A 13,276-nucleotide genomic window follows, 5' to 3' on the forward strand; every position below is an offset into this window, starting at 1 on the left:
CGCGGTTCGTGGGTTCGAGCCCCGCGTCGGGCTCTGTGCTGACTGCCAGCTCAGAGCCTGGAGCCTATTTCAGAGTCTGTATCTCCCTCTCTCTCTGACCCTCCCCTGCTCATGCTGTCTCTCTCTCTCTCTCTCTCCTAGAAATAAATAAAAATATTTTTTTAAAAAAGAAGATTAATTAGGGGGAATAAATAAGTTTGTGTATATCAGAGGAGTGAAGACAGTACTTGGCACAAAGAGGTATCCAGAAAAGGTTAACTTCATTTCCTTTGGTTCCCTGCATACATAAGTCACGAGGGTCTGATGATATTTTCCAATAAGCTACTACTGCTGTAGCCATTCAGGGCTCCAGCCCTTGTCCAAACCAGCAAAAGTTATTGGACACTGTAGGGGTCCTGGGATTTACAATGCCAATCTCTTCTTAAAGGTTGTGAAAGAAACCATAAAAAACTTTTGTGGATGAAAACCTTCTCCCAAGGATTATATGGCTGCTTAGAAAGGATGTTGATAAGTGGTGCATTAGTTGGGGGAACACTAGCCAGTAGAGCACACTACCGTCATCTCAGACAATAGAGGTTCCTAGAGCATGAGGCTCTGCTCCATCCAGTTATCCAAGGGTCCAGACTGGCAGAGTCACCGACCCGCCTGATAACATGGGATGGCAGGATTATGTGGGAGGCATTTACAGGCCAGGCCAGGAAGTGATTTCATAACTTCCACTCACATTCCACTATCCACGAGTCTTATGTTGAGACCTAACTGCAAGGGAGGCTGGCAAATATGGTCTGGTGAGTGCCCAGAAAGAAAAAAAGAGAAATGTGGGGAAGAGCTAGAAGCATCTGCCATAAGCAGTTATCCTGAAAGACTTCACTGAACTATTTTATTTAGCTTCAACTTGAGTACTAGGAGAATACACTTAGACAAACTGGGCCAAAACTTCTATTAACAATGTCTTACAAAAGTCCTTGTAGGATACAAGAAATGAATTTAAGGAAGATAATTTTTTAAAGAACTGACTAGACAAATATCTCCTAAATGCTCCAAAGCGACATCAGTAAGTAATAATAATCACTTAATAATGTTTTAATGGCAGAAAACCCAAATTATTTTAGCTAGGAGAAGCCTCAAGCATTGGATCATTTTCCTCTAGGAAAAAAGAAAAACAAGCGCTTTTGCTTAGGGAAGGATCTGAACTTCTAAGGGATTCCCAAGAGTCATTAACTTCACGTTGTCTTTTCCTAAACAATGGTGTCCTAGTTACTGGACGAACAGCACACAGGTGGCCCAGAAACCACACACGCATTGGTCACAGTCACACATGGCAAAACCTGCTAAGAGGCTGCAGACGATTGTGTTTCATCATGATGATATTTCCAGAAATAAAGGGAATTACACATCAATAAAGCAGTGAAACTCTGAGGGTAACCATGACAACTATTGCAAATTTAATAACATTTTATACTCCTCAAGAGTTTTTTTTCTTTTTTCTTTTTTTTGTAATTGCCAAAAAGATTAGACAAATTCTGAGAAGGAGCTGGAAAGCACTTTGTCTCACCTAGTAGCCTTACACTTCTAAAGATGTCACAGCACGCTCGGCACATACTAATACTGACTTTGCAGCAGCCTCTAGAAACGCCCTGCCTGCTTCCCGCATGGTTTATTGTGAAAGATGGTCCCGCAGTTCCGTGTCTTTAAACGATATCTGGTCAGAGAACTAGTTCCCCAAGTCAAGTCCAATTTCATTTGTTTTCTAACGTAGAATTCTCACCAGAGTGAACGGTTCTAATGCGTGTCTACAGAAATTTCCAAAGCTTCCTAAATATCTAAATCAGATTTTAGAACATTTTATCTATTTTCTTTTTTAAAGATTTTTATTTTTAAGTAATCTCTACACCCAACATGGGGCTCAAGCTCACAGCCCTGAGATCAAGAGTCCCACAGTCTACTGACCAAGCCAGCCCATGCCTCTTAGAACATTTTAAAGAAAGACATAATCTAACTTATGCAGACTTTCAATTTAATCAAATCGCAGTTTTTGTTTTTGTTTTGCTTGTGTTGTGCTGACGCATGAGAAGTCACAAATGGTAAAGATTATTTTAAAGGTTGCCTTCCTCCTCTTTCAAGAAGTACACAGGGGCACGTGGGTGGCTCAGTCAGTTGGTTAAGAGTGTGACTTCGTTGATGGACACTTAGGCTCTTTCCATGTTTTAGCTATTTTTGAGAGTGCTGCTATGAACATTGGGGTCCATGTGCTCCTATGCCTCAGCATTTCTGTATTCCTTGGGTAAATTCCTAGCAGTGCTATTGCTGGGTCATAAGAGAGTTCTAATGTTAATTAAATGAGGAACCTCCACACTGTTTTCCAGAGAAGATGTGGTTTATCTATACCATGGAATACTACATGGCAATGAGAAACAATGAAATCTGGCCATGTGTAGCAACATGGATGGACCTTGAGGGTGTTATGCTGAGCGAAATAAGTCAGGCAGAGAAGGACAAATATCATATGTTTGCACGTATAGGAGGATTAGGAGGAACTTGACGGAGGAACAAGCGGGAGAAGAAGGGCGGAAATGGTGGGGGAAAGGGAGAGAGGCAAACCATGAGAGACTCTTGAATGCTGACAAAAACTGAGGACTGATGGATGTGGGGGGGAGGGCGGGATGGGCATGGAGGAGGGCACTTTGGAGATGAGCACTGAGTGTTATGTAGAAACTAATTTGACAATAAACTATTTGTAAAAAAAAAAAAGAGTGTGACTTCGGCTCAGGTCATGATCTTGAGATTTGTGAGTTCAAGCCCCACATCGGGCTCTGTACTGACAGCTCAGAGCCTGGAGCCTGCTTCGGAATCTGTGTCTCCCTCTCTCTCTGCCCCTCCCCTGCTCACATTCCGTCTCTCTCTCTCTCTCAAAAATAAGTAAACATTAACAAAAATTTGTTTAGGTGCACAAGCAAGTTACTTCTTTTTTTAATCAATTTTCCTGCATATTCTCCTATGATCCATACTTATTAGGTAGAGATTAACGTTGAGATCCATATAGATAACTCATTCCAGGTGACAGTACATTAAGTGGCAGAACACCAGAAGGCATTCTTGTGTAGCTGGAGAAGCTTCCGACCCTGCTAAGCGCGTATGTCAGAAATAGTGCCTCTTTTGCTGGGAGAAAATGAAGGTCACAAGGAAAACTACCTACCCCCCAAGCACTGTTACTTAATCTACTCTTGTTTCTGGCTCAAGAGAAAGATGAACTGGTCCATCCTCCTCCACCTCAAAAACTGCCACATTCATGGGATTTTGTTAGTGCTTCTTGCTGTTCAGGCAGGCTCTTCTTTTCTCTGTGGCTTGTTGCCTTGTAGTTACTTTGCCGCTCCTTGGCACCGTGCCAGTCGCTGTCCTTGTCTGATGGGACCAACGTGTGGCCTGGGATCTTCCTTCTTCCCCAAGTGCTTTCCTCCGGGCTCCTCCACCCTCTTTCTCCCCGGGCTAGTCTCCCACACCCGTGACCTTCCTCTCAGTGTTCCCCTTGCAATGTGGGCACTGGCCCAGCCTCCATTCCCAGCCTTCTCCTCCCTCGTAAACCCAGGCTGTCCCTGTCACTTCTTCCCCTCAACCCCAAAGGAGGGGGCCTTCTAAAATGCCACTCTGACCCCGCTTTACCTCTGTTTAAATTCCTTCAACACCCCCCCAAAAGCTAGCAGGATCATCTTCAGTCTCCTTGGCCAGGACACTGAGAGCTTCTGGCTTGGCCCTAGGTCACCGCCAAGTGTCGCTGCCTCCTGGCTCCTCTTCTGTAGTGGGGTCACACTTTATGCAAGTTTGTCAAACACATGGTGGTGTTTCCTGCCACTGCCTATGCCGTTCCTCCACCAGGGCTGCCTTTCCTTCCTTTCCCCGTCTGTCTAGTGTCTAAATCGAATCCTCTTCCCCATGCAAACCTTTCCCATGCTTTATTGTTTCTGAAAGACAAAGCCTAAACTAGTTTTTGGTACGTAGGGCTCTCCGAGATCTCAGCCCCTGCTTCCATCTCTAACTCCCCCCTCAGCTATGCCCCATCTTTGACTCCACTCCTGGGCAAGCCAGTTATTTTGAGTCCTTGAACTGAGCACAAATGGAAGTCATTCCCCAAATCCTCACATCTGCTCTAAACTTCCAATTCAGCTCCCCAAAAGTGGTCCCTGGAGCTCATCCCTCTTTTGCCCCTTCTTGGAGCTTTAATGGTCTCTCCTTTGACTGGCTGTTCTTTCTTTAGAAGGACATCAGTGCTCAGAATGGTCTGAGGCACAAGAGGATTCAGCAAATATCTGTAGAGCAAACACCCAGGAAAGGGTTAATCTCTTACTGTGACTCTTCCTCATGCCCTGGGGGAGGCCCAACAATACTGGCCACAACTGAGCATTGGTTTTTTCAGTGCAAAGGACAGAGAGGACCCAGTTTCTTTGTCTTTCTACTCTGAAGAGCCACAGATGTGACTGGAGAGCCTTGGGTGCTGCTCCTGGAGGCCATAATGACTGAGGGATGCTGGGGGTTACCTGCCACGATGTAGAGGGGTCAAGCACATCTCCAACCCTCCATGGGTCCTGGGGTTCCCGCAGGGTGGGGGAGACCTAGGGTCGGCCCAGAAGGATAAAGACCTTTAGGTTTCAGTCCATGTATTGAACGGTATAATTGAAATTATCCAAGTAATTATGTGGATTAGAGAGATTTCTAAGTACAGCCCCCTGCCCTCCACCAAATCTATGACATTCCATGAAAGAATGCCTCGTATATAAAAATATCCATTGGCATGTGACTCCTCCCTCCTGGTCAACAGAGCAGGAAAAGTAATTCCCTTATGAAACAATTGTGATTCTCCCCAGTCCTCTTCTGCATTTTTCTGATTATACCTGAAGGAATTTTCTTACGGAATCCTTTCTCTTTCCCTACTTTCCCCACTTCTTGCCCACTTACCAAGAGAAAGACTTTCCTTGCTTTCCCCTTAACCTCTTAAATTCTCTAACCCTCAGTTTCCACTTCCGTGAAATAGAAATAATAATAGGGTTGAGAGAATTAAGTAGACAACATGTAAAATTGCTTAGCACAGCAAGAAAGAAGAGTGTGATGCATGTCCGCTGTGATCAGTGTCTTTTATATTGCATTTAGGAGTGACAAACAGAAGAAAATGCAAGAGATAAATCCCTATTGAGGAAAAGAAAAGTTGTAAGTCTTCTCATGCAATTAACATATAAAGCCAGAAACATCAACGTCTTGGTCCCCTCTAAAATAACCAGAACAGGAGGCACCTCAGTGACTCCGTCGGTTAAGCATCCAACTCTTGATTTTGGCTCAGGTCATGATCTCACAGTTTGTGAGTTTGAACCCTGCGTTGGGCTTTGTGCTGCTGATACGGAGCCTGCTTGGGATTCTCTCTCTCTCCCCTCCTCACTCTGTGCCCCTCCCCCACTCTTTCTCTTTCTTAAAATAAATAAATTAATTAAATTAAATAACTGGAACTGTTCTTCTGAATTGCTATCCTAACCATCTAATCAATACTAAGTCATGTGGTGCACACAGAGAGAGCTCTGAGGAACTGACACCCTAGAAGTCATATCTAAGTCTTTTCTAGTTCTACAATGTGTATTCTACCTATTCCTCAAAAGGACACAGCGGCTTGTAGTAAAATGCTCAGGGTAAGTGGAAATCAACAGAAAATGAAGAATCAGACCAAAAAAGTACAGCATTTCAGAAAGGAGAGAAAATTGTATTGGAAGCCGCAAATGAGCTGGCTTCTTTTTTTCCCAACTTTTTTTGGCCACTGTGTTCGATTCCAATATTATGGTAGAAATGCCTGAAGAACTGTCAACATTCGATTCAGCTCAAGCATCCTTGGCTATCTCCCAGCTTAGAAATGGAAGGTCCTGGTTCTGCCTGATGCAGGCCTCGGGCCACACAGGAAGTCACAGAGCACAGAGGGACCTGGCTTCAGGAGACAGGGGAGCTGCCCAGACCTGTCCTGGGTCTCAGCTGATAACTGCCCTTCATCCAGCTGTGACTGGGCCTATGCTGTGACAGAGGCCAGAAGTCCCTGTTTAACCAAACAATTCAAGTGACATAGTCACGGCAACACTGGCATGTGGTGAGAGTGACCGTATCCAGCCTGGCTTGGTCCCTCACCACACAGGGGACAGGAGTCTTCAGGGAGGCCTGGCCAAGTGAGAACAGATATCCTGACATCCACAAATGTCTGAAAATCCCACAGATGGAATTTTCAAATAAGTGATAGTATAAACCTCACAGAAGGAGGCATTGCCAGCACGAGGTTCCAGAATGTTTTACTGAGCACTCTGGAGAAAGCCACATATGAAAAAGTGCATCACAGTTAACAACAAAAAGATGGCCTACAAGATGCGCCAGCCTGGAGATGAATCCCTTTCCTAACATTGAAAAGCAAAAAAGATTTATTGTTTAAAAATTTTAAAAAGTTTTTAATTCCATTTAGTTTTAGGTATACAATGCAGTGAGGCAATACTCTGCTCCCTACTCCCACACATCACGCTGTGCTCATCACAAGTGCTTAACACACTTCTTTCAATCCCCATCATCTATTTCACCTATCCCCCACCCACTTCCCCTCTGCTATTCATCAGTTTGTTCTCTATAATTAAGAATCAGCTTCTTGATTTCCCTCTCTCTCTCTTTCCCTTTGCTTGTTTGTTTTGTTTCTTAAATTCCACATATGAGTGAAATCATATGGTATTTGTCTTTCTCTGACTGACTTATTTTACTTAGCATTATACTCTCTAGATCCCTCCATGTCATTGCAAATGGCAAGATTTCATCCTTTTTATGGCCAAATAATATTCCAGTGTGTGTGTGTGTGTGTGTGTGCGTGTGTGTGTGTGTGTGTGTGTATACATACACCACTTCTTTATCCATTCATCAATTGTTGGACACTTAAGCTGCTTCCATATCCTAGCTATTGTAAATAATGCCGCTATAAACACAAAGGCGCATGTATCCCATTGAATTAGGTTTTGTATTCTTTAAATAAATACCTAGGAGTGCGATTCCTGGGTCATAGGGTAGTTCTATTTTTAACTTTTTGACAAACCTCCATGCTGTTTTCCATCAGTTTGCATTCCCACCAGCCAATACTCTAGAGAGTATTTCTTTTTCACCACAGCCTCACCAACACCTATTGTTTCTTCTGTTCCTTTTTAGCCATTCTGACAGGTGTAAGGTGAGATCTCACTTAGTTTTGATTTGCATTTCCCTGATGGTAAGTGATGAACATCTTTTCATGTGTCTGTTGGCCATCTAGATGTCTTCTTTGGAGAAATATCTGTTCATGCCTTCTGTCCATTTTTATCGGATTATTTGTTTTTTAGCTGTTGAGTTTTGTAAATTGTTTATATATTTTGGACACTAACCCTTCATTGTATATGTCATTTGCAAGCATCTTCTTCCATTCAGTAGGCTGTCTTTTAGTTTCTTGATTGTTTCCTTTGCTGTGCAGAAGCTTTTTTACTTAATGAAATTTCAATAGTTTATTTTTGCTTTGTCTCCCTTGCCTCAGAAGACATACCTAGAAAAAGTTGGTAAGGCTAATGTTGAAGAGGGTTACTGCCTGGGTTCTCTTCTAGGATTTTTATGGTTTTTGGTCTCACATTAGAACTGAAAAAGATGAGTTTAAATTTACACATGTATGCCAATGAAGTGTTGCTCCAGAAGAATTTTCTGCATTTCCAACTGATGACCTTCCTTCTGGTGAGGATCTATGTAGTGCATGGGAACACTAAATGCGGCATCAGAGAAGTGGCAAGAGCTCACATTCACAAAAAGGAGCATGCCAGCGACAGGAGATACAACATCATTTCCACTATTAAATTCTAGGAGAATACTGACTGCAGAGGTATTTTTCAAAAAAAATACCGAGTAGACTAATAGGAAATATCTGCAGAGTGATTTTGCAGAACCTGCAGTTCAGACGGGCAGAAAGTGCCTGCAGTCCTCTAGGTCTGATCTGTACTCAGGCCCCGGGCAGAATGGTAGAATGTCTTGGACACATTTTTAACTTCTGAGTCTCAGCTCCTCATGTGTGAAATAGTGAAAATAGTTCCTACCACTCAGGGTCACTCTGAAGAGATAATGAGAGAGTGGAAGTAAGTGGCTGGCCCATGACAGGCATTTAGCAAAGATTTGCCTTCCATCCCCCATATGTTGCTTATACAAATCTTCACTACTCCTTGGATAGATGTATGGACTTTCATATTCATACTCTAGTATTTCATAAACACGGATGAATCACAGGTCATCTATTTGCACTCTTCTTCGATTACCTCGCCCCCTAGATCATGAGCTCCACACGAGAGGGGCTCTTCCTATTTCCTTCCAGTGTAAGTGGTAAGGAGCATATCGCACATGGCACACGTTCCATCAGTATTTGTTGTAGGAAGGAAAGAAGACATTTTTTTTTTTAGCGAGGACTTATTAATATGGTCTAAGAGTGTTGCTTTTTGGTGACCAGCTTGAAGCACACGTGTGGCTTCAGAGACTGTCCGGAGAGGATGGTTGACTGGTGCTCTGGAATATCAACATTAGATGTTCTGAACGTCCATAGACTCCTCAGATTAAATCTGCTTTCCCTCCAGCACCAGCATTCAAGTGAAAAGTTTTAAATGACTCAAAAATTGATGTTATTGCTTTTATGTTCTTTTGAACTACAAATTTTCAACAGTATAGTCTATTTATCACCGTAAATGCACAGCCATTCAGTTTCAAAACAGAACCAGGACAGATTATGGGCTAGCCTCGAAAATTAATTACCGCTTATATAACAAAATTTTTGTGGTAAAAATGTGTTCTCGGTTCCAAATGACTAGCTCATGAATGAACTTTAAAAACCCAAACCATTTGTACTTCAGGGTTTTGTACAACACACTGATGAAATACTATGAAAGTTGTACCTTTATAATGTCATTAATGAAAAAAAATTTAGTCTAAAGTAAAATATCTTGTCTCTGTTTTTCCTTCCTTCTTTCCTCCCTCCCTCCCTCCCTATCCCCTCTCCGAGTTTCCCAAACACACTTTAAAAAAATCCTCTATATTCCAAGCTGCATTGGCAGAAAAGGCTCCAAAAAAGTGTTAAGACTGTGACTCACCTCATTGTAATTCTGCTTATAGAATTTATGGAAAAGGAATGAAATCCAAGAAAATAAAATAAAACTTTAAAAATCCCACTGATAAGCAAAAATCCTTTCTGTAGGAAATAAGGTTATATAAAAAGATTTATATTTTGTTTCATATAACTCAGAGGAAACCCATATCCCCTGTTAACTGCCACCTCTAATTAGTTACAGACCATTTAACTCCGTAAATATTTTCAAGGATTAATGATAATTGACACATGTGCTGTGCTTTTAATCTTTTAAGAAATGTTAATACTGATTCATTTTTCCTAGAATCTTGGGATGGTGCCAGTATTTTATCCCAGTCGAAAAAGAGGCAGAGATGCCACTTTATAACCAACCCCTCAATGGTGAAGTCAGCTTGGTTATGCACATCTGCCCAGGTCTGTCTCTTTACTACACCCTCCACTTAGCTCAGCTCCAGCCATTGCCAGGGTGACTTCCCTCTTTGTGTTCTTCCACTCGCCACTTTCAGTGAACCCCAAGGAAGCCTAAAGAAAGATGACTTCGAGGATTCTCAAAACTTGGCTGTGCTTCAGAACACGTGAGGCAACATTACAAAGAATATAGATGGCGCATGGGCCTCATCCCAGACTGAATCCATAAGAACTTCTGAGCATGAGAGTTGGGCCAACCAGCACTGACCAACCTTAGTGTAACTTTAATGGCATGGAAACAGGACAGCGTTATTCAGACCTCTAACAAATGGAGTTGACTTTTAAAGGAAGAGAGGAGTTTTTGATGGGGATACGTAAAGGTCAACCTGACTGGGCCGCAGGGCCCCCAGGTATTTGATTAAACATTATTCTGGATGTGTCTGTGAGGGTGTTTCTGGATGAGATGAACACCTGAATCAATAGGCTGAGCAAAGCCGACTGTCCTCCCCAAGGGGGGTGAGAGTCATATAATTCACTGAAGGCCTAATTAAAATAACAGGATGAAGAAAGGAGAATTTCCTCTCTCTTCCCAACTGCCTTCCTTCTAGGACATGGGTTTTCTCCTGCCTTTTGACTCAGACTTGGACTAGAACCTGAGCCATCAGCTTTCCTGCTCCTCAGGCCTTTGGACTGAAACCGTATCATTGGCTCTCCTAGGTCTCCAGCTTGTAGATCTTGGGATTTCTCAGGCTCTATAATCATGTGAGCCAATCCCTCATATGTGTACACACACACACACACACACACACGCACACACACACACACCCTACTGATTCTGTTTCTCTGGAGAGCCCTAACACAGGTTCACATTTCTTTCAGCTATGTGTGCTAGGAGAAATATATATAAGGTACACAGACAATGTTTGAGAGATCTTTTACAAGAAGAAGACAAGGAAGCAGAGGGCAAAGTGCCATCAATGTTAGACTAAAGGCTGAGCAAGTCTCTACCTGGGGCTTTGGAAAAAAGGCTCCTGTTCAATTGGGAGGAGCTGTGCACGGGTGCGGAGTGAAGTTATTATATAAGAAGATGCTTTACATTCTATTCACCTACATGTAAAATCATCTCATATGGTTCTGAAAAATAAGAGGGTGAGACAGTGAATATAGTTTAAAGGCGAAGGTATTGTCTGTATTGAACAATGATAAGCTCTCCCATTTTCTTCGTACCTAAAATGTTTACTGAAAAGATAAAAGAAAAAAAAAAACATCCTCAGGAAGAGAAAGGCAGTGCTGAGGGCCAAAGTGAGCAGGACACAAGGAAATAGGATTCTCAGGGCGTCAAAAGCCCATTGCCTGGGCCTTCTGTTTTCAGTTTGTCTCTTGGTTTCCTGTGAGCTGTGATCTATGATATTAAGAACCAGAAGTCATGATGTTCTTTCTGGCTGATGTGCCCTCCTGCATTTTCCTCTTTTTCCCACCCTTTTTCAGTCTCTCTCTCTCTCTTTCATATTTTCTTCATTTAAGCAGTTGATAAATGTTTTAGTAAATACAATAAAATCAGTCATGTTAATATGATGAGGCGTAAACTAGCGATGAGAACTATTTAGGAAAATGTGCTCTACGACAGAAACATTTAAAAGTGAAAAAAAGGTATGGAACTGAAGTTTAAAACAAATCACCTAAATATAGACAGGTAAAGAAAATAGGGCAAGATAACGGCAGCATTCTGAGCTATTCCTATGCCAGAACTTTTCAAACACACTTACCAAGCACAGGCAACTGGGAAAGAAAAAATTCACAGGTGAATAATTTAGTATATAACCCTCAACAAAATTCTAATGAAAAATCACCAAGCTGGATTTCAACATAAATAGTTGCTTACAAAACCTGTTTTGCAAATATGTTACTGGTTTTAATGTAAGTTGCTGCATAAAATGTGAACAGTTTTACAACAACTATATTCTATAATTTAGACTTGTATGGCTTACTTATGTAACTCTACAAAATGATGAGTCTGGAAGGTTTGAGTTTATAAGGGAAAAATGCCTTCATTTCAGTGATTCCAGTTTAAACTTACAGAAATATCAGATCACTTATGGAAAAATCCCAGATGAAGTAAAAAGGAATGTTCTGGGAAGTTGCCATTGACAGTATGTTGCCCTGATCTTATAGATGTCTGTTTCCCAGGATTACTTAGTGAGGATTATCGGTATTTTAGAAATAAGGACAGAGGTCTTTAACAGTCTCATCAGAGAGTTCTAACGGGACTGAATTTTTGTTTTCAATGAAGTATCCAATCTAATTTTGTACAAAAATCTGAGAGCTGGCTTCAGCAAACTAATGAAGAAGGAAGATAATTAATTAAGAATGAATTAAGAGAGTATGACTTGTTCCCCACTGTTCTTCCAACATCCCACCTTACTGCCCTGATCTTGGACTGTCTCTGCTACCCATGATTGTAGAAGTGAGGTGACAGGAGGAGAACCTGAGAGGGACCTTTCCAAATCATATGAATCCAGGAGCCTGATCTCTGACTTCCAAATAAGGTTAAAGCACAGCTTCATTCACAGATCCTGAAATGTCAGCCAACTTCACCAGCATGAGAAGCGCAATCGAAAAAAGACACTGTGCACCAACAGAAATACATCACTCATGAAAATGGAAAGCCATATAGCAACAACTGATGTCAATGGCGATGAACGTTTTTAAACAACTACAATAGACGATGCACTCTCGGTGTGCATACTGAGATAAAGGAACACTGTCCTCCTAGAACCGAAATCTGGTGAGTTGGAATCCTATCAACTGGGTAGCAAACTGCATACAGAGAGCTAGCTCTTCTTACCATCTTTTCTTTATCCACTAAACACCATTTTGACCCCCATTTACAGCTTACCCTTCATTTTAAACTCCCGTCTCCTTATTTACACTTGGGCCCTTCGACCATCTTCCTTTCCTCCAGTGAATGTTTCAAACAAAAACACCTAAGAGAAACAACATTGGGGTGCCAGTTTTCACCATTACCTAATTTTTCCAACCTGTTACAAAGTGCAGCTCATAAAATCCAGAAGGAGCATCATTCCCTGTGTATGTTAAACACTCGTGCTAAACCAATACCAAGCTAAGGAGCCCAGTTTCGACAATGCTGCGAATACCATTCTGGAAACTGCTTGTGAAATGGCACTCCTTGAAGGCCCATATTTCACTCGCTTGGCAAAACTCCCTTTCAAGGTCATTTCCAAATGCTCGTCTTGTGCCGAGCAGCATGCGTGGAGCAGCACTAGCATGGCACCAGGTCAATCCATTAGTCATTGCTGGAGTGAGCCTTCTGTGGAGAGGCAGCTTGCTTCAAAGTCAGATGGGCTTTTGAGAAGCACGCCAGGAAAACTTTCAGATTTGAAATGTTACAGAAAAGAAGGTCACAATATCTTCTAATTGCCTACTATCCTTGCAGAAGGTTGCTTTTCATATTTTTATGCAAATATTAATATCTGCTCAGTGTGAAAACCAGGTTAAAAAATGTGGTGAGCGAGTTTGCGCATATGTCTTCAATTGAGCAGAGCGCTGAGTGCCAGACTTCAACCAGGCTGATCAGACTGCAGGTCTGTGTCAAAGCCTGAAGTGGTGGAATCTAGTTGCTATGGCTGCAAATTAAACAAATAAATGAGACACTGTGGAATGCAGCAAAATATCTGTGGTCCGATTAGTTCATATTTGCCATATGTGTGAATA

The 13,276-nt window shown here is 42.0% G+C and overlaps 1 protein-coding gene across 5 annotated transcripts in view; it reads right to left on the bottom strand.

Moving 5' to 3' along the window:
• Positions 1-13,276, bottom strand: part of AIG1 (androgen induced 1) — a 247,052-nt gene that overhangs the window by 134,685 nt on the left and 99,091 nt on the right. For 3 of the 5 annotated variants that reach the window (XM_039230888.1, XM_039230889.1, XM_039230892.1), the window contains exon 4: positions 4,533-4,607. The exons of the other annotated variants lie outside the window; for them this stretch is intronic. In XM_039230888.1, coding sequence (XP_039086819.1) covers positions 4,533-4,607 — 75 coding nt within the window. The remainder of the gene's footprint in view (positions 1-4,532; positions 4,608-13,276) is intronic. 5 annotated transcript variants of the gene reach the window in all.

The sequence above is a fragment of the Hyaena hyaena genome, unplaced genomic scaffold (assembly GCF_003009895.1).
Source record: "Hyaena hyaena isolate Hyena2069 unplaced genomic scaffold, ASM300989v1 scaffold_52, whole genome shotgun sequence".
Taxonomy (NCBI): Eukaryota; Metazoa; Chordata; class Mammalia; order Carnivora; family Hyaenidae; genus Hyaena; species Hyaena hyaena.